This window comes from Dermacentor variabilis, chromosome 1, assembly GCF_050947875.1.
Source record: "Dermacentor variabilis isolate Ectoservices chromosome 1, ASM5094787v1, whole genome shotgun sequence".
NCBI lineage: Eukaryota > Metazoa > Arthropoda > Arachnida > Ixodida > Ixodidae > Dermacentor > Dermacentor variabilis.
In genome coordinates, this window is record NC_134568.1 from 249,677,424 (window position 1) to 249,698,501 (window position 21,078).

Here is a 21,078-nt window from a genome sequence, read left to right on the forward strand (position 1 = left end):
CACCCACAGTGGCGTAGCAACAGGGGGGGTCGGGGGGCCGGGGGGCCGTGGGCCCCGGGTGCAAGGGGCCAGTGGGCGGGGGGGGGGGGGTCTTATACGTCTGAAGGCACCCCTCTTTCCGCTGGCTACACATGGAGGGGGGGGGAGGCGTTGACGGAAGGCCTATGGGCCCCGGGTGCCAGACGACCTAGCTGCGCCACTGAACACCCACCAGACCTAATTCTGCTACAGGACCCTAAAATTAGTGTTTCGCTCCCGGGATATACTGCTTATCACTCACCAAATGATAGTGCTCCAGTTTTGTCCACCTTTATCAAGCGATTCATAAAGCACACACAATTGAAATTCCCACACAAAGTCCAAAACGTAGTCCTTGAAGTAATCCCAGTCGACATTCAACAGGATTCCTTGCTCATCGCCAATATCTATAATCCACTGAGCATGCCAGCAACGCGCTGCGCTAACCTAATAGCGCAAATAACCGCAGCGGCAAATAAACACCAATCATAGTGGCCGGGGACTTTAAGTGCGCACACATCGACTGGGGATACCAGAAAACTTCCGGCAGAGGGGACGTTCTTATGACACAAACTCAACAGTCTCAGCTCACGGTGTACAATGATTTCGATTGCCCCACCAGACAAGGTACAACAAGTCCGGACCTCACGATGGGCAGACGCATCAAGAATTTGGAATGGAATAGAACAACGCATACTTTAGGCAGTGACCACTATATTATCGAAGTTCAAGTCTCAGGACCCCAAGCGTCTCGTACAAGAATAAAGCATAAGCTAGTCAACTGGGATAAATTCAGAAAACAAAGGGAAACAAACCAAGAAACTGGGCCAGTGGACGCGCGAACCTGGACAGCACAGGTCCTCGAGGACCAAGCGGCGTGTACCAAGGAATATAGCCCAGAACAACAAGTCCCAGTTATGGGCTCAAAACTGGCCCATATGATAGAAGCACATGAAAGTCTCATGAAACGATACGTTCAGCAAAAATGCAATAAGAAGCTCCAAAACAAGATATCTGAGCTTGCAAAACAAATTCAGGATTATAGCCAACAACTTTGTAGGCAGAATTGGCAGCAGATATGCGAAGGTCTCAGAGGTAATCTCAGTACCGCTCGAGCATGGCATCTTTTAAAACATCTAATTGACCCCATGAAAGGTCGACAACATACTAGAAATATCGTCGCCCGACTAACACACAACCATAAATACGACACGCAGGCGCTACTAGAGACACTCAGGAGCCTACACACCTCGCCGGGCCCTTCAAATCCCTTACTGGAGTTCGCCGGCACACCAAATACTGAACTGGACAGGGACATAACTATACAAGAAGTCCGAGCAGCACTTCACAGACTCCGCAACACCACGCCAGGCGAAGATCGCATAACAAACGCCGCTCTTAGGAACCTCGATGACAACTCCCTGCGAGAACTTACCAGTATCTTCAACAAGCATTGACAGAGTGGCACACTGCCAGAGGAGTGGGCGCAAGGAAGGGTTATTCTAATACCCAAACCCCACAAACCAGTTACACCAGAAAATATGCGCCCCATCTCCCTTACCTCTAGCTTAGGCAAACTCTTTGAGCAAGTCATCCTAGCTAGACTGCACAGCCACATGGAATACACCGGTCAATACCTACACTCAATGATTGGATTCCGATCTGGCCTATCCACACAAGATGCCATGCTTCAACTCACGACAGCTATACTGGACCCCCTAATACCTACGCACGCCAAAGCGGTACTGGCGATTGACTTCAAGAAGGCCTTCGACAACGTCACCCACGAGGCTATCCTAAAAGCTATGTTATACCTAGGCGTTGGCCAACGAGCATACAACTACATAAGGGCTTTCCTGCAGAACCGAACGGCCAGCTTGTGCGTAGATAACCTTCGTACACGCCGCTACACTCTAACGAATGTGCGCACACCGCAAGGCTCCGTGCTGTCCCCTTTCCTTTTCAATGCAGTACTTATTCCGCTCGCACGGAAGCTGCAGCAAATTCCCCATCTTGACCATACTCTGTACGCGGATGATATCACCCTGTGGACTACATATGGGTCAGACGCCCAAATCGAAGGAACACTGCAAACAGCCGCAATCTTAATACAGGACGAAGTCACCAAGGTAGGCCTCACCTGCTCACCGGAAAAATCTGAGCTTTTCTTGATCCCGCCAAAGGGTAAGACGTATCATAATCCTACCAGAATCTACGTACACAATAGAGAGGTCCTACAGGTCCACACTATTCGAATCCTGGGCCTCTGTCTGCAACAAAATGGCAGAAATACCGAAACAATCAAACGTTTAAAGAGCACACTAGCAGCCACCACGCAGCTAATACGCAGAGTAATAAATAAAGCTCACGGTCTGCGTGATTCAGATACTCTGCAAGTGGTACAAGCTTTTACCATGAGTAAAGTATTGTAATCTGCCCCCTATCTTAGCCTCAATGTAACCGAAACCCAAACAATAAATTCTATAATCAGACAAGCTACCAAGGCAGCGCTCCGTCTGCCCAAAAATACGAGTAACGAACGCCTGGCGGAGTTTGGTGTGCATAACACCATACAAGAACTAACCGAAGCACACCTACAGGCACAATATCTCCGATTAGCCAGCACCCCTACCGGAAGACATATACTTTCTAAACTTCAAATTAACATTCCTGCTAATCATAACTCCCTAAAAGCCCTTCCCATGGCAATTCGTCAAACGCTACGCATTCGACCGCTCCCCCGTAACATGCGCCCCGACCAAAACCACGAGCGACGAAAGGCCAGAGCAGCAGCCCTTCATAAACTGTACGGCGATGAACAGAATGCAATATGGGTAGATGCTGCATGTGATCAGCACGGAGCCACAGCGGTTGCTTACACACCGAACACCCCTCCCTTAATACTGGAACTACCCCCGGGAACAGACTCAGAGGAAGCGGAAGAGATCGCTCGGCAGCTCCAGTGCTACCTAATCCTGAGTGATTCTAAAACTGCGTTGCTAAATTATGCTAGGGGCAGAGTTCACCCTGCCACCTTCCACATGCTGACCCAGAACCCTCCCTTCTCCCGCAGCGTTGAGCTCATCTGGGTGCCCACGCACTCGGGAAACCCTGGCAATGAGGCCGCCGATTCTTTAGCCCGAGGGTCGAGAAACCGGGCACAGGCGGACCTCATGGGGGTTTCTCGAGGGACCGTGCGTGTACACTCGCTGACTTCATCGCGAATGCTCGTGCCGAGAGGCAAATATACCCACCCCCCACTCTTCCCTCACTACCAGGGAGCAACACTTATGGCGCCGCCTGCAAACGCGCACGCTACCTACTCCATCCCTCCTATCCCACTACCAACCCGTCCGCCCTTCTTGCCCTCTGTGCAATGCGCCGAAAGCAAACCTCACCCATATACTCCTGGCCCACCGTGTCCTGGCCTGCCCGGCTTCTCCTCCCCACGGCGGGCCGGTACCACTCCAAACCTGGGAGGACTGGGAGACCTCACTACGCTCCACGGACCCGGCAAGGCAGAAGATCGCCGCCAAACGGGCTGCCAGCATCATGGACATGTTAAACATAAACATTTGAGTGCAGTGGGTTCGTGCGGGGACCCAGCGGGCCTGGGAGGTCCCAAATTACTTTGCAAAATAAAGTTTTTTCCTCCTCCTCCTTCTCCGAAAAAAGTGCAGCCGTTCACATGCCGCACACCGCGCGAGGACGCATCCCGCACAGAATTTTCGCGCTTATAACACTGCATGGACTTTTCGGCGCTTCAGGCAAGTGGCCGGCGGGCGCGGCCACTAGGGCGGCTGTATTTAGAATGTACTAGAATACGGTTTAGTGGGCCGGGCGGCACGGCGCTCCCCATAGTTGAGGCGCAAAACAACAAAAAGTAGGCTTACGGCGCTGCCAGCATTAGGGAAGTGCGCGCTGCAGCGCGTTCAGCGGGCGGGCGTCTCTGTCCCCAGGGCTGGTGCAAAGTAAAACTATGCCAGTCTGTTTTTATGCCCATATGGGCGATGTCTGAGCCATTTTGACCTAATGGCGGATTTGAAAAAAAAAACGCAGTTTTGCCGGAAAAGCGGAGCATCGATTGCAATAGCAAATTAGTAGACCGCTATACGAAGTAAATATGGTAGCTTTATCGGCCGTATAAACTTGTAAACATTCGCTCACTAACTAAATAAACAAGCATGGTGTCACGCGGGCACAAGCAGACATGAACACATCTCACTCGATGACCATAGAAACTCGCAGTCAAAACGCTGGAAACAGGAAGCGCGGCCACAGCAGCGAGCGAATTGACCTTCGTGCTACCTCTCGCTTCAACGCGATCTAAGCGGCGAAAACACAGCGCACACGAAGTTACCAGCACTCGGACTCAGTCCCGATTGCAGATCGCTTTCAAGGCCCTGCGCGCGCGGCCGCGCCATACCCAGCAGCCGCCGGAGTAGAACGCTCCCTCCCCCCGGTGTCATGCGCGCGACGGAAAATGACGCGCATTCTCCCCGCTTTGTTCCCTTGCGCGCGCAAGATTGAGCCGCCAAACGTCGGCTCACCCTCGCACGCTTTCATTCGCACATACTGTACAGCATACGGCGCGCGGCGACGATGTTATCGCCCCTTGACTTTATACGGAACATCACGGTGACACCGACGGCAGAAATGCGCCTGGAGTGTCCATATAATTGCTATCACAATAATGACAGATTGGAGTAGCTTTGCGTTATACCAGCCCAGGGTTGATTGCGGCTCCCTGGGTCTGCGGGGACATATCGTGACCCAGTTATTGTTGCCGCGTCGATTGGACCCCATAAATTGAGAACATTTTCCGCTATCATCGTGAGCATCGGCGCGGGAATATATAGTTCGGTCGTAGTGCCACCGATATTCTCGGCTTTATAGGAAAGCATGCGCCGTGTCGCCTCTCGACACACTCCCTTCCATATTCTAGTACCCTATAGCTACAAAGCATGCTTCTGCTACGTGCTTCTTGTTCTTTTATTCTGTGTTCATTCGTGGTTTCGAAGTTCGCTGCCATTATTCCATTATTCCGCCAAAATTCAGATTGGCCTGCTACAGACTGCTTCAGCATGAAGTTTTATCTGCTCCAAATTGCTCAAAATTAATTTTAGTCTGCTCCAAGCTGCTCCAAAACGCAATTCTACTTGCTCCAAAAATTGCTCCAAAACGACTTTGGGCAGTCCCACTCCGGCACCAGTTTGCGTTAGCTGCCTGCAAATATGTCAGTAAGTCACCATGTGCTTGGTAGCGGCATGCGAAACACCTGGTGCAGAAGTCCAAGATAAGCTACGAAGAAATAATTTTTTGGATAGAAACTGCCAATAGTTTTTTGCAGAGGCAACGTATTGCGCAATAACTCCATGTATACGTAACTTTTCACGCGCCAGTCAGTGGCGTAGTCGTTTAAGTAAACATGGCGGTCGATAATCGTTGATAGCCAATTCTTAAATGTTCATGGCCTGCTGAAAAACGTCTTGGAACGTGAACGTAGTCAAATTAGCGAATTACACGACACGTTGATACGCCTCAGAGTTCAGGCTGCAGAGCAAAGACAGATTCAGGAAGAAAGCTGCTCGCGACAGCTTGACAACACGTAAACGCAACCATAGTAAAAATGAAAAAACTCCCTTTGTTAGTTCTGACTAAGTGCTGCCCGCTGTCATTGTTGTAAGGCTTCTATATAAAATTTACCCGCATTCTAAATGTTCCCGAGTGCATTTATTTATCTATTGTGGCATTATGTAAGAGTACACAGCTGCGTCTTCTTTATCTCCGCGAGGTATTCAGCTACTATGCTACAGCGTGTTGGCCCCAACCGATTTTCGCCGCTACTGTCGGCAAGTGGCGCTGGGTGTTCAGCTCTGCTCCTTTTCCGTAATAGGCAAAGGGTGCAACAGAAGGTCCTTCGGCTGATGTATGCGTACGACGTAGTGCTACTAGAGGAAAATGCAGGATACTTACAGAAAAGTGCGAATATGTGTGGTCATGCAGCGACAAATCTCGGCCTTAAGTATTGTACAGAGAAATCGAGACTTATGATCTTAGACTTTAATGAAGAGATGAGCAATTACGTGGTATCAATTCAACAGCAAGTCATACCCATAGTCAAGCAACATAAATATCTTGGTATATACATTACCGAAGGAGAGACCTACTCAAGCATCCACCAATATGATCTAAGAATGAAGGGGAAGCGGAATGTAGCAATAATGAAACGGAGCACTTTGGAGCTACAGTAAATATGAGGTGGTGCAAAGAATGGGGAAAGGAGTAATTGTGTTAGCACTAACGTTCGCAACTGCTTAGCTATTATGTGCTTAAAATCAGACGCCTTGTCCGGGTTGGAAATTCAGCAAAGGTCGATAGGCCGGTTGGCCTTGGTGGTCTACAGCAAAACCACAAATGAGGCAGTGCAGGGAGGCGTGGCTTCGGCCTCTTTTGAAGTCAGAGAAGTGCAGCGCAAAATTAGTTTTAAAGAAAGACTCAGGAACATGGATGAAAATAAATGGGCGGTTAAAGTGCACAAATATCTGTACCTCTAGAGCGGTGACATGGAGGAAGCGATCAAGAAAGTTGGCAGCCACGTACAGGGTAATTGAAAGTCTAAATAGACAACCAGGAGTTATCAAAAAGAAAGTGACAGAAACAGAGACAGTGAATTGAATGCAAATGATGGAAAAAAAAGAAGACGATGGAGATTTACAGAAATCGCAAGAAAACAATTAAAAGGGAAAATCTGTACGATAACACAAAGGGCAATGCCTTTTTATTTGATATGCGAGCTGGTTGCCTAAGGACAAAAAACATACCAAGTGAACATTCGCAATAGGATGAGCCATATATGTGTTGCAGCAAAAATGCGGAGACAACTCAGTAAATCCTAATGGAATGCGAAGGTGTTCACCCAGCGCGACCCGTAGGAGACGTCCACCTTCCAGAAGCGCTGGAATTTAACGTGGAAGGGAACAATAACCGGTCAGCAGTCGAGATAAGATACGTTTAGACTATTGGTGGAAGAAAAGCAGGGAAGAAATTGATAGGACCGGGTCCGTTACAGGTAGAGGTTTTAAGGAAGAGTGGAAATATTAAGGAGAGAGGCAAAATGCTAGACTGACAAATATATATATATTACTTGATTGACTCAAGCAGGCTAGTTGACCATTAGTCGCCGCCCTGTTTCGAAGGAGGTGATAGTAAACCATCATCATCATCATCATGAAAGGTGCAGTTTACGTGTAGAACCGTTTGGTGTGCGTTTAGCTTCTACCCTTAGTCCTAACCGTCACCCACCATAATCATCTTTCTTCACCTTTTCCTTTTTTCCCGGCACAATGTTAGTTGGCTACAGGAGTGCACCTCTGGCTGAACTCTCCGCCCTTCTTCTCAACAAATTTATCGCTCTCTTGAATTCTACGTACGATGCATGGGCACGATTCATTTTTTAAAGCAAAACTGCTGTTGCTCTTCCCCTCCTACCTCTCTTTATTATTATTATTATTATTATTATTATTATTATTATTATTATTATTATTGTTGTTGTTGTTGTTGTTGTTGTTGTTGTTTTTGTTGTTGTTGCTGCGATTCACACGCTCTTTCTCTCTGTGCGCGCAAGTGACAACGAGTCGTGGCAGCATATTGAAACGCCACCAACATTCTCTCAACGCACGATTGCTGGCAATCAAAGGGGATCGTCCTTTAATGCCGATTTTGCTTAAGAAATGTAGAAATGAACAAACGCGGTGCAATGCAGCAACTGCTGAAACTAGAATTTGATGCTGCCGAACAGAAGATTCATTTGTGTAAGAAAAGGTTCTGGGAAAGGGGTGAAACTGGGTTGTTCTTTCTATTTATTTTCTGTGGTTTATTCATGTAACAATTTATTATTGTTTGCTTGATTCCTTGCTACCTTTTCTTTTTTTGCCTTTTATTTCGCACTGGCTTGCTCACAAGCGAGGTAGCATTGCTTATAAGGCTTAAAGTGTGAGCTATCGAAATCCTGTACCTTTTCCTGGTTCGAAGCCTTCTGCAGTTTCCTGTCACCAACAAATGCAGGAGGCGAGCTCCAAGACAAGGCCCTTTATGTTACACAGGTAAAGGTCCTTGTGTTGGTGCAAATTTCACTCTTCTCGCTTCATCCGGGGGGGGGGGGGGGGGGAGGCGCTGCGAGCTGTCAAGGAGAGTGGACGCATATTTCACGTCGGCTCTATCGAATCGATGTCCTGTCGCCAAAAATGTTGTTCTGCACCGCCCGAAACTAATTGGACTACATCCGTGAAGTTACCAGGAACCCGTGAACACCATTCTTATCAAGGTGGGCCAATTTTTCGCTGTTCTTCGGGACATTATTCTTCAACCACGCGAATGCCGTAGGCGTGGTAGCCGCCGGACGCTGCACCAGACGCGGTCTCCATGGCTCTCGTACGGGTTGAAATCTGGGCCAGTTGGTACATACTTGAACGAAAAAACCACGTTTGCACAACGCAGCATGAAAACCGTTTTACGGCATGTGCTGCAGGGGTTGTCTATAAGTTCTCTCTCACGTGCGAATGATTTTACATAGGCTAAACCGGTCGATGTATTAATGACCGCCTGCGTGAGCACCACTCCTCCCTGGGGTCAGATAACGGTGAAAACTTGCCTCGCCATTGCAATGAGTGTGGTTGTTACCCTTTGTTCAGCAATATGACGATTCTTGGTAGGGGCAAGGGCAAAGAAGAGCGAGAAATCTTGGAAGCGTACTACATCAGTTTATTAGGTGATGACTGCGTTAGTACAACCTCGGTGCGCTTACTTGAAAAAGAATTTTAATTTCTAGGTCGGTCACGATAGAAGCGTTTCTTGTCTTTTCATGCTATGTGATTAGCGATGATGCACTTGCGCATGCTCTGCTGGCCTTGCTGGGACTACACAGATTCTAATAAACCTCAGTTGATAGTCCAGTCGTTGTGGTGTGAACCTCTCCTCTTGTCCTTTGTGTTTTTGACTGGTTTTTTCGTTCTCGTACGGGGCTATGACCCAGACAGCATGCGAGAAATGGAGCTTTCAACCGCGGAGACGCCAGTTTTTGATAAAACTACGGAGTATACCATCCAGAAAAAGTTAGAACAGTGGGAGCGAGCAACCTCGACGCGCGCCCGTTCCGTACATCAAGGCAGCCATGGTGGCAGCAATGACGGCCACGTCACCACTATGGCTCTTGGCAAGTAAGCTCAAAGCGAACGCTGGAAGCCACAAGTTATGCCAAAATTCGGAGTGGAAGACGCTGTGGTCATCATCAAGCCAAAGGGAAATCTCAACCTCGCACTATTTAAGGGCAGCAACCAGATCGGGGAAGCAATGTACGCTGCCGCCGGCATTCCGTGGGCGTCGCAGGCGCTCGCTATTTGGTCGGCCTGGGACCAGAATGTAAATATTATTGGCATCAAGAACGCCCAACTTATTCGTCAGGTCCTTGCGATCGGACAGCTCCAACTCGAAGGACAGGCCCGAGCGGTTCAAGCCTACCTGAAGTGATCGGACAACACAAGCCGTGGTGTTATTCAAGTGGATCCCACACCCACTGAAGCGGATATTACTCAAGCCAGTTATTCGCCAGAGGCTCCAGTAGTAGGAGTTCGAAAATTAGGAGAGACCAACGTAGCAGCGATCACGTTCGAGGGCCGGAAGGTGCCTTTCAACTTTTATTACTGGGGAGAAGCTGTGCCGGTTCGCCACTACCGCAAGACGACGCCAGCCTGTCCCCGCTGCGGCACGATCGGACATCGCGCCGATGTTTGCCCTAATCCGCAGGCAGGTCGATGCCTGGCTTGCGGCGAGACGAATCTAGAACAGGGCCACGAATGTCAACCCAGCTGCCTCATTTGCGGAGGCCCTCATGCCACAGGATCAATTCAGTGCACGCAAAAGTATAGGAGAGGCGGTGCTGGAACTGGGGCCAGGCGGAAGCCTGTCAATGGAAAAGCCAATCAGCAACATCACTCCAGGAGCGCTGGAGGAAGCGAAGCTCCCGACCTGCAAGCTCGGACGCAGGGGGAGGCCCCTTCGCCTCGACCGCATGCGGGAGCCTTCAGAGGGGGCCCGGAGGCGGTCGTCCAGCAGACAAGCACGATGGGCCAGAGCTAGAACACAGTCCCGGAAACAAAACGAGCAGCAACGAGGTGAGCTGGGCCAGTGTGGTTGCCTCCCCTCCCCTCACGTTGCCTAATGAGAAACTTAGGGCTGAGAGCGAAAGGCTCAAACTAGAAATACAAAAACTTAGAGAGAAGACGGCAGCGAACGATCCAGGAAACTAGAGCACTTCAGGTACCCTCAGCTCAGGCGATGGAGGAGGACAACCCTCCCCCGCTGCCGTCAGGTAGTGCAACTAAATCACCCCCTCGTATGTCAGAAATCGGCCGAGGAGCGTCGGGCGGCAGCGTAGCGTTGGCGGCTGCACCCTCGATAGAGGAGTGTACGACACGCGCAGATGTCGACTCAATTACAAAGAAATTCAGTGCATGGATGGAAAGTATGGAAAAGCGCATGCGGGAGGAAATCGAGAAAATGGAATGATTATGCTACCAAGCCTACAGGCTAGCGTAGAAAGAATTGAAGAGATGATAAGCGAAAAAATTGAGCAGAACTTACAAGGAATGACAGAGCAGACAATTCATAAAATGTTAGAGCCGCATTTCTCAAAACACCATGCTTACGAGATTAGGATCGACCGTAAATTACAAGAATTCCCTGAATGCTCGTGCACTAAGACACCCACATTGACAGGAAAAACGGGCACCAGGCAGATTGCGTCTGATGATGCGCTTGACCTGAGTATAGAACAAGGAATGACCTCTTCCAGTTTGCAATAAGGCTCGTCAAACTAAGTTAACAATATTGCAATGGAACTGCAGGGGTTTTAAACGTAACCGGGAATCCCTGCAACAGTATGTGGACTGTCTAGATGAGAGGCCGGATATAATCGCGTTACAGGACGTTAATGTGGCAGTTAAACTCAGGTCGTACAGCACACATCAAACTAACACTTCGACTTGCGTACTTGTACATAAAGACAGTACGGCTTCAACTATGGACCTCGAACTTAATTCTCAAATAGAACACGTGTTTATTCGTATCCTCCCTAACACTCGTTCCAGTAAAGGGGCGTACGTACTTAACATATGCAGCCGCCCGAAACACAGGACAGCAGTTTTTGACGAAATTTTTCGGAAAGTAGCGCAGGCTGCAAGAACCGCGCCTCTCATTATAGTGGGGGATTTTAAGGCGCACAGCTTTCTCTGGGGTTACAGCAACGAGAACGTAAAAGGCAGGAAATTGGCAGCAGCAATATCGAATATGGCTCTTACTATTCTGACGAACCCACAGCGCCCTACAATAATAGGCAACAGCTTTTCAAGGGACACATGCCCCAATTTAACGCTAGTCAAAAATGTTAAAAATTGCGAGTGGCAAAATACTCACGAAACCTAAGGCAGTGATCATTATATACTCAAAATTCGCCTATAGACCACAACGAGCACCGTAAACACAGGGGACAAGCCCGGCTTACGGATTGGTCGCTTTTTCGAGAGTCCAAGGGTCCTCAACTCGACTCGCCTATTGAAGATTATGAGCAATGGGCTGAGTCGCTGCTAGCTACCAGGGAGAAAGTCACGAGAACGCTGTACACCTCAGAGGATGTCCCGGCAGTCGACAACCACCTGCTCCAGCTCTGGGAGGCCAGGAGAGGCCTCACCAGAAGGTGGAAGAAGCAAAAACCGAATCGCAAGCTTAAAATCAAGATCGCTGAAATTACACGACAAGCAGAGGAATACGCGTGGACCTTAGCCAAGAACAACTGGATAATCAAATGCGACTCATTGAGAGGCGGGCTTGACATCAAGTCCACGCGGAGCCTTCTACGATGCCTCATCGAGCCCAGCACGACGAGCGGAGAGCAGCAGCAGAACCTGAAGAGAGCCCTTCACGGCTATGAGGGTACGGATGAGTAGCTGGTGGCAGCCCTGACGAGTAAATACCTCTGCACGACCAAAGATGACGAGCCTGTGTTGCAGTATCAAGGCGAAGATAATCCAGAACTCGACAGAGACTTCGAAGTAGAAGAAATACAGGCGGCGCTACTAACCATGAAAAGAGGTACGACGCCAGGACATGACAAAATTACGGTCGGCTTGCTCGCCAACATGAACAAGAAGATGCTAGGCCAGTTGACGGATTATATCAATGAGGGCTGGAGAGCTGGCAAGCTGCCCCTGGCGTGGAAATCGGCAGACGTCAGCTTTATCCCTAAGCCGTGCAAAGAGGTAAATATTAACAACCTCCGTCCGATTTCGCTCACTTCATGTGCCGGCAAGCTGATGGAGAAAGCAGTGCATGCTAGACTTTCGGCGTATCTGGAGGAAAACAATTACATGCCCCACACCATGTTTGGCTTCAGGGAGCGCTTATCCACGCAAGACGTACTGCTGCAGCTCAAGATGGAAGTTATTGACCCACCCAACAAACGCAGTAGCAGAGCCATCTTAGCCCTGGATCTCAAGGGCGCTTTCGATCATGTGAAGCACTCAAAATCATGGAGAACCTGCGGAAGAAACAGTGTGGAAGGAGGACTTTTGAATACATCAGAGACTTCCTACTAGACAGACAGGCTCATGTAAAAATTTGAGATTTTAGGTCCCAGCCAATTCCTATGGGCACTAGGGGTACACCACAAGGAGCAGTCCTCTCCCCTCCGCTCTTCAATATTGCCCTTTTAAATTTGCCTGAACAACTCGATCGCATAGAAGGAACTCGGCACGCCCTCTATGCAGATGACATCACAGTCTGGGCGACGAAGGGAAGTCTGGGGCAGATGGAAGAGGCGCTCCAAGAGGCTGCTTCGACAGTGCAAAAATATGCCGAGAAGTGCGAACTGCGCTGCTCCCCGGAAAAATCGGCACTTCTAATCATGCGCAGACGAGAAGATGAAGCCCGGGTGAAAATTAGGGTGCACGACGCTGCGATCCCTGAAGTGGAGACAGTGCGTATCCTGGGACAACTGGTTAACAACAAGGGTGTCAACGCAGCAATGATTACTCAACTCCGTGCATCATGCGAACAAGTAATGCGAATGATCACACGTATCACCAACAAGACGAGAGGGATGATGGAGAACAACACTCTTCGGTTGGTCAAAGCCTTTATACTCAGCAGAATTGTGTACGTGGCTCCGTACCTTCGGTGAGGAGGTGCGATTTAAAGCAGTTCGATGTCATGCTCAGAACAGCATATAAGAAGGCACTAGGACTGTCGGTCAAAACATCTACAGAGCGCTTGTGCAGTTGGTGGTGCACAATACAATAGATGAGATTATTGAGGCCCACCTATTAAGTCAATATGCCAGATTGGCAGGAACGAAAACGGGACGCAAGGTACTGGAGGACCTGAATATCAGCTGTCCTTACTATACGGCAAGACAAGACATTCTGAAACAGTAGAGGGGCAAATTCGCGACACTGCCCCTTCCTAAAAACATGCGCCCAGAATATCATCAAGCAAGGAGGAGGGCAAGAGCCAAGAAGATGGACCAGATCTATTCTAAATTAGAAGGAGCCTTCTTCGTGGATGCTGCGGGTCCGGTGCGAGGAGTCTCCACAATATCGGTGGTGCATCAAGGGCAGACGGTCAATGTACTTTCTGTTCGGCATGGGGAAATTGCAGAATTGGAAGAGGTGACGATCGCCATGGCGGCTTCGCATCCTAGTTGCGAATACATCATTGCAGACTCGCAAACTGCATATAGAAATTACACGCGGTTCCGAATTGCACCGCTAGCTTGCAGGATCCTCTAAGAATCTGGGGTCTTCGCTTCGCGCAAAGAGCTGATTTGGGTGCCAGGTCACGAGGGTGCACATGTAGAGGAAAATGAGTGTACACACGCTGCCGCCCGGGCTTTCCTCCCCCGGGGTCCCTCCTCCTCCCTCCCCGAAGACTCGGATTTCCCAGTGCCATTAATAACTTATGCAGACGTATTACAGCACTTGTGCTTATCGCGACGAAAATACCCGGGCCCGACTAAGGGATTAGATAAATCAGAAGAATGTCATTTACGAAGATTACAAACCATGTCATTTAATAACCCAGTCAAGCTACATGCTATTGAGCCACAATCCTTTTCGGCCGAGTGTAAATTCTGCAGGCAGAAAGCAGACTTGTACCATATGGTATGGGCCTGCCAGGCTAGTGCCTTAGAAACTATAAAACAGCCAACGTGGGAAGGATGGGAGGCAGCCCTGCCCAGCTCAACCCTCAAGGACCAGCGAGCCCTCGTGGAAAAAGCTAGGGCGGCGGCCTTAGCCAACGGAATTCCTGAATAAGAGTCCGACCACCCTTCTCCTGATTCCCCTCCCCTTTTTCTTTAAATAAAACGTTTTCATCATCATCGCTTCATACAGTTGCAAATGACAACGACATATTCTGAGGTTTGAAAACGCTGTTAACAAGACTGCTCCAGTGTTCATTGAACTTCTCGTTCAGCATTCATTTGTGTGTCTGACTCTCACCCTGATGTATTCGTAACCGCACTCCGTGCATGCTTGGTTGGCCTTTGCATCGACCTGTGCGCCTCCGCTAGCGCGGACACAATGGAGCCCTTGGCAGCTGCCGGCAGCGCCCCTACGTGCTACAAGCAGCTGTGCCGGCAACATCGCAGCTCCATCTCAACCCGCAGCATGCCGTCTACAAGAAGCAAGGGACGGCTGGCGATAAATTCAACGCATGTCTCCATTCTCTTTCTCTTTCTGCAGGGGGTAGCTTCTTTGCAAATGGCGCGACCGCGCCCGCCCTTGTTGACGCTTCGGTTAGAGAGACTGCGCATGTGCACGCAGTGGCGCATAGGTCAAAATAACCCAGCGGCAGAAATTTTATTTTCATTTCGCTGAAAACTCAGTATTGACGGACAATACTGCAGAATATCCTCGTAGGCTCAGTCGTTTAGTTTTGCTGACGTCAGTGTAACTAACCGTCATATATGTTATACTGCCCTCGTTCACGTTTCTTTATTTTGTTAGCAATTTTTTAAAAAATCATAGGTGTTAATAATTACTTCAGACTCTTATTATTCAGAATGAATTCAAGAACTCAGAATTATTCGCCTTTTTTTCTTCTTCTGTGCCTTTTCACTGTGATGGAAGATTTATCTACGCTTTCCAGATGAAAATATTTAAATGGGACCGGCAGGGGACGAACTGGACGAACTATTTTACGGAGTAATTCCGTGTTAGGCAGTTACAACTTATTGAAGCCAACAGAAACCAAGTGAAAATTTGACAATAAATTTATCATGCTGGTTTGTGTTTTCACCTTGCCTGGCTGCATTTTTGTCTCGCAATTTGTGAGTACAACTGTAACAACTAATTTTATTAATGTAAAACGTTCTAAAAGAAGTAATTTGAGATAGCAAAGGCCAAGTTGTTCATGGACGCTGAAATGTAGGTTTTCGTGAAACTCGTTACCCTTTTATAAAGCACGGAGGGGCGGCAGAAAGAACACATACACACAGAACTGCCTCTTCTGCACTGATTATATATGGATAACATATTTGCTTGGCGCGGTTGTACATAACCTAAGCTTCGATAGATATAAGTAAGTTGAAAGTTGGGGCTCTGCGTATGTTTATGTCCTGGTTTTCGGCCCTGTTGTCACGCATCCGTGCCTTATAAGAGCACGTCTGAAGTTCATACATTTAAAACATTCTGCAGAAGGACTCGTTGTGAATTAACAGTTCCATTATAACTATTAGTGGTGCTGCAAAGTTCTTTTTTTTCTTAAAGCTCATGAAAAAGCTTTTTCGAGAAGGAAAACCAAATGAATAAAGACTCGTTGCTATTCCACAGACATTTATGTGAGCGGAATGACCTCTAAAACGCCATTTGTCGCCGTCTTGGCAAATGCAGTGATTTAAAGTGTGTGCAACTATTGCACCGTGCGGTGAAATGCTCGCTTCGAAGAATGACTATGCTGCTTCTGTTGAGTCCCAGAATTACCCCTCAAATGCAGAGTTGTTTTCATCGGTCTTGAATTTAATTAAGATTTACGCGTCAGGTACACGCTAATATAATGACTGAACGGATTCAATACACAGGCTCTAGCACGAATTGAACCAGACCTTTAATGAAATTTACCTATTACGCAAAACCTCATTCTTTCACAAGGCAAGTGGTTCGTTCATGCGTTTGACAACTGCTTGGCAAGATCATGTTTAGATATCTCATCGCAAGCACAGGCGTTCGAAAATCACCAACTGAATTCGACGCAGTTAGACTGGTGCATTATGGAATTAAATTCGGCTTTCTATTCGTATGCTCCTTCTTAAACATGTTCGATATGCCCGTACGAACGTGTACGGGGAATGTTCGTCGACGCGGCAGTGCTCAGATCACTGTTGCAGTTTATTTCAAAGTTCTGCACTCCCGGCGGCGTCCTTGCACCGCACGCGCAAGTCCGTGCTCGTGCATACCAGTCTGTTCAAGCGCATAAGCTTCAGTAACAGAGCCTGCTAGTAGTAGAAACCGAGCGGATGCTTACCAGTGATGAAAGTGACGCGGCTAATTGCGTGGGTCATCATATGCGCGAGGAACGCCCATCAACTAGTGTGCAACTCCGGCGCGATCAGCCAGGCATGCTGGCGAACACGTTCGCAGCCGTCCGCAGTCGTCGCAGTGTGCAGCGACCGGCTGCAGCGACCGGCTGTGCACTTGAGCGCTCGCACAACGCGACGGCGGACGTGACGCGCGGGGACGTTCTGCTCGCCTGGCTTTGACCCTCTCTCTCCTGAAGTACGCACGCATAGCAGAAATGCTCGCTTTGAGGAATCATCGAACCAATGTGAATGGCATTTGTCGCGTCTAAGAGGAGAAGAAAAATTCTCTATCGAGTGGTAGTCTTCGAATTTTGACTATATTCTCTTGACTGTAAAGGTTACCAAACGCTGCATAAATTCGAAAAATTAAAACAGCAGGCTTACAACTTTGCAAATCCACTACAAAAACAGATATCCCTACAAAGTGTCTTTACTAGATCACTTAATTTAAACAGAACACGTGCATCTGTTGCCTCGGCTCTGTGAGCTGCAAAAGTTTTTAAAAATCTGGTGTGTGTCGAACCTTTGTGTAGTGTAAGATTTATCCACTTCAAATGGCCTGTCATATACAGGGTGTTTCAATATTATGTTGCCACTCAATATTTATCTATCTATTAATCACGCTCTAAACATGTCTGATATCTGCGTATGCTAGTGGACATGTGGAAAATTGTTTATGCATGTGTATGTGTTAGCTTTGATTGCTTACTTCTTCGACGTAACTAACTGTTTCTTTTTTTTTATAGATGATGTTCCATAATGACTGACCGATTAAAATTGGTGGAAAGAAGTGTTGTAGCAAGCTTTATGGAAGTGTATGGTTCAGCGACTATGCAGTCCGTCGAATGTTTCAGGATCGATTTGCACGTGACCTACCAAGCCGTTTAACAATTTCCGCATTCACAAAAAATTTGCAGGACGCTTAAGCTTCGCCTTTCAAAGTGGAACGCGATAGTATTCAAAGATCCCCGACTGCTCCTCATGCTTCCCGGCAACTACAGCTTATGTAACCGTAATGTTTACCGGTAAAGGCTGGCGGCGAACGCTATGCACGAAGGCGAGCTTTCTGGTAGGAACGCGGCCTCTTGAGTGGGCCGCGATGCGGTAGAGTTACTGCACGTAACTCTACGATGCGGCGGAGGCAAGGGCCATCTGAAGGTGTTGCAAGGAACCGGGCGCGCAGCTTTATGGCCTTCGATATTTGCGCGCGCAAATCTGGGAGGGCATGGCTGCTCTATGAATGGTAGAAGCGCTGGAATAGGGGTTTTTTTTTTTAGTTTCCGGGTAACACAAATATGTTTTCTCGTATATTCAAATTATAGTCCGACGCTGTCGTGCCTGTGGGTTGTGTATAAGTCGTACTTTACGATTTTTTTGCGTATTTTACCTTGGGAAATTCAATTAGCTCAGCAACTTCTTTGCGCCTGTGTGGTTGGGTATGCGTGCTTCGAAATTCCCCCGAAACGACGCGGGGCGTCGAGACAGGATTTTCTGCGACACCGGGCCCATAACGCTGTCGCGTTAAAAACCTGTGGAAACGGTATCAGCAGCTAACAACTATCGAGGAAATGTACGACGTACAAGATCGGGAAGATGTGATGGGGACGTTGCTGTTGTGCAGCAAGCCGTACGTGCAATCCATCGAAGTCAACAAGACTGTGCAGTTTTTAACCGGGATTCCCCATACAACAGTGGTGGTGTATATTAAAATACGAACTTGAGATTCGACCATATCTCATTCAAGTCTTCCAATTTCTAACGATGGAGCGAAACGTGTTACAGTTGAATGTTGTCAGATTTTAGGCGAAATGAATATTCCGAAAGACATTTGGCATGTATTGGTATTCAGCGATAAGGCTACTTTTCAGAGAAGTGGATTTGTCAACCGACATAACGCTATTTTTGGGCGGTATTGAAAATGCTTGAAAAAATTTGGGAACATGAACGTGACTCCCCTATGGTGAATGTTTGGTGCGCTGTGACCGCCGCTGGAGTAATTATGCCTTACTTCTTTGATGTCCATACAGTGACTGCAGACATGTATTGAACGATTTTGCAGGAGTATGCCATTGATGAAATTCCTCTACAAATCCGACGTTTGGGCTTCTTCCAACAAGATGGCGCACCACCGCATTATGCACACATTCTTGCCTATCTTGACCAAACACTTCCTCGTAGATGGATCGGTCGTGGTGGACCATTGCGTTGGCCTCCACAATCACGGGACTTGACACCTTGTGATGTTTGGTTGTGGGGGATGGTCAAGGAGCGTGTGTATCATAGCAAGGTTTGCAACATCAATGACCTGAAGGATCGAATACGAGATGCGATATCATCCATTCCCCGTGAAATGTGTGTAAGGCGCGATACATCCTATAGTGTTAATCGTTGGTTTCTATGTGCTGAGTATGGTGGCGAACAAGACCTAAATGAAAATTATATGTATATGGCTACTTTAATTTAAATGCACATTTTATGACCAGGAACACATCGCCCATTTGAGTGCTAACATGATTTTGAAACACCCTTATTTACAGTCTGCAGAATTGCGATATATGTTTTCCTTGCCGCGTTATGGAACTGTAAACGTCGCGTTTAAATTTTACAGCAAATTATATTCCGCGCCCTTGAACCGTGTGAATTTGTTCCGAGTGGCCGTCGTCGATTTTATTATCTGTTGCGACACGTTCGAGTTATACACCAGCTGTTTTTTTTTTTTTAGCTGCACCAAATTATCAAAAATTGCCTGCGACAGATAGCACTATTCCGACCCTTGAGCTAAGTTACTCGATAAGGCGGCCCATTACTTCTACGAGAAATCAAAAGGCCTAATTGAATGAGTAGCATAATTACGTTAATTACATTTATTAATTAATCTCATTATGACATGCACTTGAATCTACGAATTGCAGTCGGTAAGTTCGCAAGGCGTATCTACAGTTGGAACGAATTATCAGGAGAACAGCAGTTTGGACATATTAATTTTCAATGTGTCCGACGAAATGCACTGGCGTTCTAATTAGTTCTTGTGCTTCAGTGCCTGAAACAGCGTCTTCAAAATAAAAAAGTGCATGGAACAGCAGTGCGTTTTTACCGCAAGTTTGGCGGCGCATATCTTGAAACCGGTGCCATCCTCAGAATTCGTTCCAAGTCGATATGCCTTGCAATCTCGCCGGCTGCAATTCGTATTTTGAAATATGGGCCGTAAACTAATAAATTAAAGAAGTTAATTAGTGCAATTATGTAAATTGTTCAATGGACATTTTCCCAGTAAGCGACCCCTCTAGCGGGCGCCAGTTCTAAATTTGACGGGCACGACGCGAACGCTCCCGCCGCTTCTTGCCTCTAGGCAGTGGTAGCGCCTGACCAAGCAGTCACTCGCAGCGTTCCTGTGCGTTCTTTTAAAGCGAAGCTTTTATATCGCAGAGATTTCTTTGCCTTTTTCTTCGACATTTGTGCCCATGCTGCGCTGCTGCCGCCGCCTCCTCCTCCACTTCCTCTTCCCGCATCTATATACACGGCAGGAGCGTGGTAGAAAGTCTACATGAGAAACTTGTTCGGACCTTTCCATCGCGTGGCATGTGCACGATGCCCTCTGGAGCTCCCTGGGTGTCGCATGACCCCCCTCAAAAGCATTGCAGAAATTGCAGCGCTTACCTTTCGACTATTGTGCAAGTCCAGAGGTGACGTAGATAGAAGCGGGAGATGAGATAGGCGAATCTAATTATCTAATTAGGCGGAATGCAAAAAAAAATTATTCTATCCCCAAGCGACGGCACATATTACCTTGGTTCGGTCGAGCTACGTTAAACACCCTGTATAAGTTCGTGCCTCTATAGCGCAGTGCTTATTGGGAAACCACTCCTAATGGAGCGTTTTCTCTCCGAATTATTTATAGTGCCCTTTCAAGCACGCACCTGCCAATTCTCCCTAATTTCTCGTAAAGTTACGAATTTGAACTCGTTCTGCTATTTTACGAATGTGCGTTCAGTGTTACCAAAAATAGGTTGCATTAGCGAAAATGTTTTAAAGCTCTTGAATATGGGGTGGTGCAAGATTGACAAAAAATTGACTCAGTAAATTGTGGTTTTACTTGCACCGCCCTCTTGTGGCAGCACAAAACACCATATACCGACAATACTTGCTTTAAGTTTATACCAGGGTATCTAGCCAGCGCTGAGCCCAAAATCGGAAAAAATAACATTATTTTCGGTCGAACCGGAACGTGGCGATTTTTTTTTTTATTCCGAAGCGAAACCGAAAGAAGCAAAAGAAGGTCTACGGTTCAGGATGGCCACCTTTTGTGGAGTTTTTCATACGTGCATTGCCTGCGCTTGTGGCTCGACTATGGAACCTCATTTGTAAGTACACACTATCTTCCCGTGATTTGAAAAAAAAAATTCAGCGTATTGCGTCTGGGGGGCAGACTA

At 47.8% G+C, this 21,078-nt stretch overlaps 1 protein-coding gene and 1 long non-coding RNA gene across 6 annotated transcripts in view; one reads left to right on the plus strand and one right to left on the minus strand.

Annotated features, from left to right (window-relative positions):
• The window catches only part of LOC142560687 (uncharacterized), a 50,166-nt gene extending 33,377 nt beyond the window's left edge, over window positions 1-16,789 (minus strand). The window contains exons 1-2 of one of the 5 annotated variants that reach the window (XM_075672965.1): window positions 16,594-16,741; window positions 3,417-3,559 (exon numbers count right to left, since the gene is read on the minus strand). In XM_075672965.1, coding sequence (XP_075529080.1) covers window positions 3,417-3,420 — 4 coding nt within the window. In that variant the 5' untranslated portion in view covers window positions 3,421-3,559; window positions 16,594-16,741. Of the gene's footprint in view, window positions 1-3,416; window positions 3,560-16,593 lie in introns of all 5 variants that reach the window. The other 4 variants (XM_075672959.1, XM_075672954.1, XM_075672946.1 and 1 more) reach the window with 4 other exon arrangements.
• Window positions 16,790-20,993: 4,204 nt separating this feature from the next.
• The window catches only part of LOC142560717 (uncharacterized), a 108,780-nt gene continuing 108,695 nt past the window's right edge, over window positions 20,994-21,078 (plus strand). Inside the window, exon 1 of the long non-coding RNA XR_012823417.1 lies at window positions 20,994-21,009. This is a non-coding gene — a long non-coding RNA (uncharacterized LOC142560717). The remainder of the gene's footprint in view (window positions 21,010-21,078) is intronic.